We start from the raw sequence: 1,753 nt of genomic DNA, 5'->3' as shown, positions 1-1,753 counted from the left end.
GATGCTGGGATTTCAGGCACATGCTAACCATGCCCAGCTAATAGTATATACTTAAAAAAAAATCTAAGTATGTCTAAATTTTCTGCTGTTTTTCTGAAATTATTTTCTTTTTTGTTCTGGGGATTGAGCCCAAGGGTGCTTTCCTGCTGAATTACATCTTCATTCCGTTTTACTTTTTATTTTGGGACAGGGTCTTGCTAAGTTACTGAGGCTGTCCTTGAGCTTGCAATCCTCCTGCCATAGCCTCCTGAGTAGCTGGGATTACAGGCCTGCACCACCATGCCCACCTGAAATTTAAATTTAGCGAGGCACCTCTATCGGTCTCTGGGACCATGCTTAGTGGGCTTGCTGATGTCTTTTTGGGGAGTGAGCCTCTTGCCCATGGTAGATTCTTAAGCCCCTTTCTACTTATGGGGCTGCTAGGTGGGACTGGAAGTGGGACTGGAAGCAGGCGCAGGTTCTCTGAGGGCGTGTCTTGCTGTGTTTTAGGGTGGTGGTGACTGCACAGGGAGGTGAGCCCCCAGCCCTGGGGGTACTTTAGCCCCACTTTGTGGAGCTGCTGGTGGGGTTGGAGGTGGGTCACATGGTCTCTGAGGTGCCAGCTGTGCCTGTGCCCGCGTGCCTTCCCTGCAGCCTGCACGTGGCATGGCCGTCCCTGCAGCCTCTCCGTGCACATCGACAAGGGCTTCACGCTGTGGGCTGCAGAGCCGGGAGCAGCCCGGGCCGTGTTGCTCCGACAGCCTTTTGAGAAGCTGCAGATGTCCTCGGATGATGGCGCCAGTCTCCTTTTCCTGGACTTTGGAGGCGCTGAAGGCGAGATCGTAAGTGGAGGGTCACCTCTGTACCTTGAGGGGGGTGCACTCCAGGAGGCCTGGCTGGACAGGGCCCTGACCCTTCTCTCCATCCTTCCTGCAGCAGCTGGACCTGCACTCGTGTCCCAAAACCATGGTCTTCATCATCCACTCCTTCCTCTCAGCCAAAGTCACCCGCCTGGGGCTCTTGGCCTAGAAGTCACCAGATGGGCTAGCCCTGAAGAGGGGGTGTCTGCCACGTGACCCGGCCCTCTGCTGACTGCCTGCTCACTGCTGGGCTGAGGGAGAGGAGAGGAGAACAGGGCCTGAGAGACCCAGCCTGTGAGGGAGGCTGGATTGGTCTTGGGGGCCAGGACCCAGACCCAGGACCCAGTGGACCCTGCCTGTGATGGGGTGGCCTTCCTGCTGCCCTCCTCCACCAGTGCCTTTTGCAGAGAGATATTTTGTGTACACAGAAGCCATTCCGAGCCTGGGACCTGCCCCTGCGGGGATCCCGACCCCAGCTAACAACTGAGCTGCCGGGCCTCCTGAGGCCCCTATGCCACCCCAGAGGCCCCATCTGAGGGTGGAGTTCCCTGGTCAGCAGCAGGAGAAAGAAGAGGAGCCTTTCTGTTCACTTTCCCTTCCGCCCACCACCTGAGGGCCCCTGGTTTTCCCTCCACCCGCCCCCCCACTTCCTCTCTCTCTCCTCCTTCTGCTTGGATAATAAACAGCCTGTGAGCACATAGGCAGCCTGGCTCGGAGTCTGTGGTGTGCACCTTGGTTTGGGGGCCCTGTGATGGCTCCTGAAGTTCCAACATGAATCAGACCAAGGATTGGGGCCTCTCTCCCTGGAGAAGAGCAGACCTTTAACCTAAGGGCCCCAAAGAGAGTGTGTTGTGTGTGTGCCGAAGTACCTTCATATTTAGCGGTGCAAAACAACAATATGTATTATCTCCTAG

At 56.4% G+C, this 1,753-nt stretch overlaps 1 protein-coding gene across 2 annotated transcripts in view; it reads left to right on the top strand.

Annotated features, from left to right (window-relative positions):
- The window catches only part of Snta1 (syntrophin alpha 1), a 30,829-nt gene extending 29,292 nt beyond the window's left edge, over positions 1-1,537 (top strand). For both annotated transcript variants that reach the window (XM_078051633.1, XM_078051632.1), the window contains exons 7-8: positions 634-821; positions 916-1,537. In XM_078051633.1, coding sequence (XP_077907759.1) covers positions 634-821; positions 916-1,027 — 300 coding nt within the window. In that variant the 3' untranslated portion in view covers positions 1,028-1,537. The remainder of the gene's footprint in view (positions 1-633; positions 822-915) is intronic.
- The last annotated feature ends 216 nt before the right edge of the window (positions 1,538-1,753 follow it).

This window comes from Ictidomys tridecemlineatus, chromosome 5, assembly GCF_052094955.1.
Source record: "Ictidomys tridecemlineatus isolate mIctTri1 chromosome 5, mIctTri1.hap1, whole genome shotgun sequence".
Classification (NCBI taxonomy): Eukaryota; Metazoa; Chordata; class Mammalia; order Rodentia; family Sciuridae; genus Ictidomys; species Ictidomys tridecemlineatus.
This window is presented reverse-complemented; position numbering and strand designations above follow the sequence as displayed.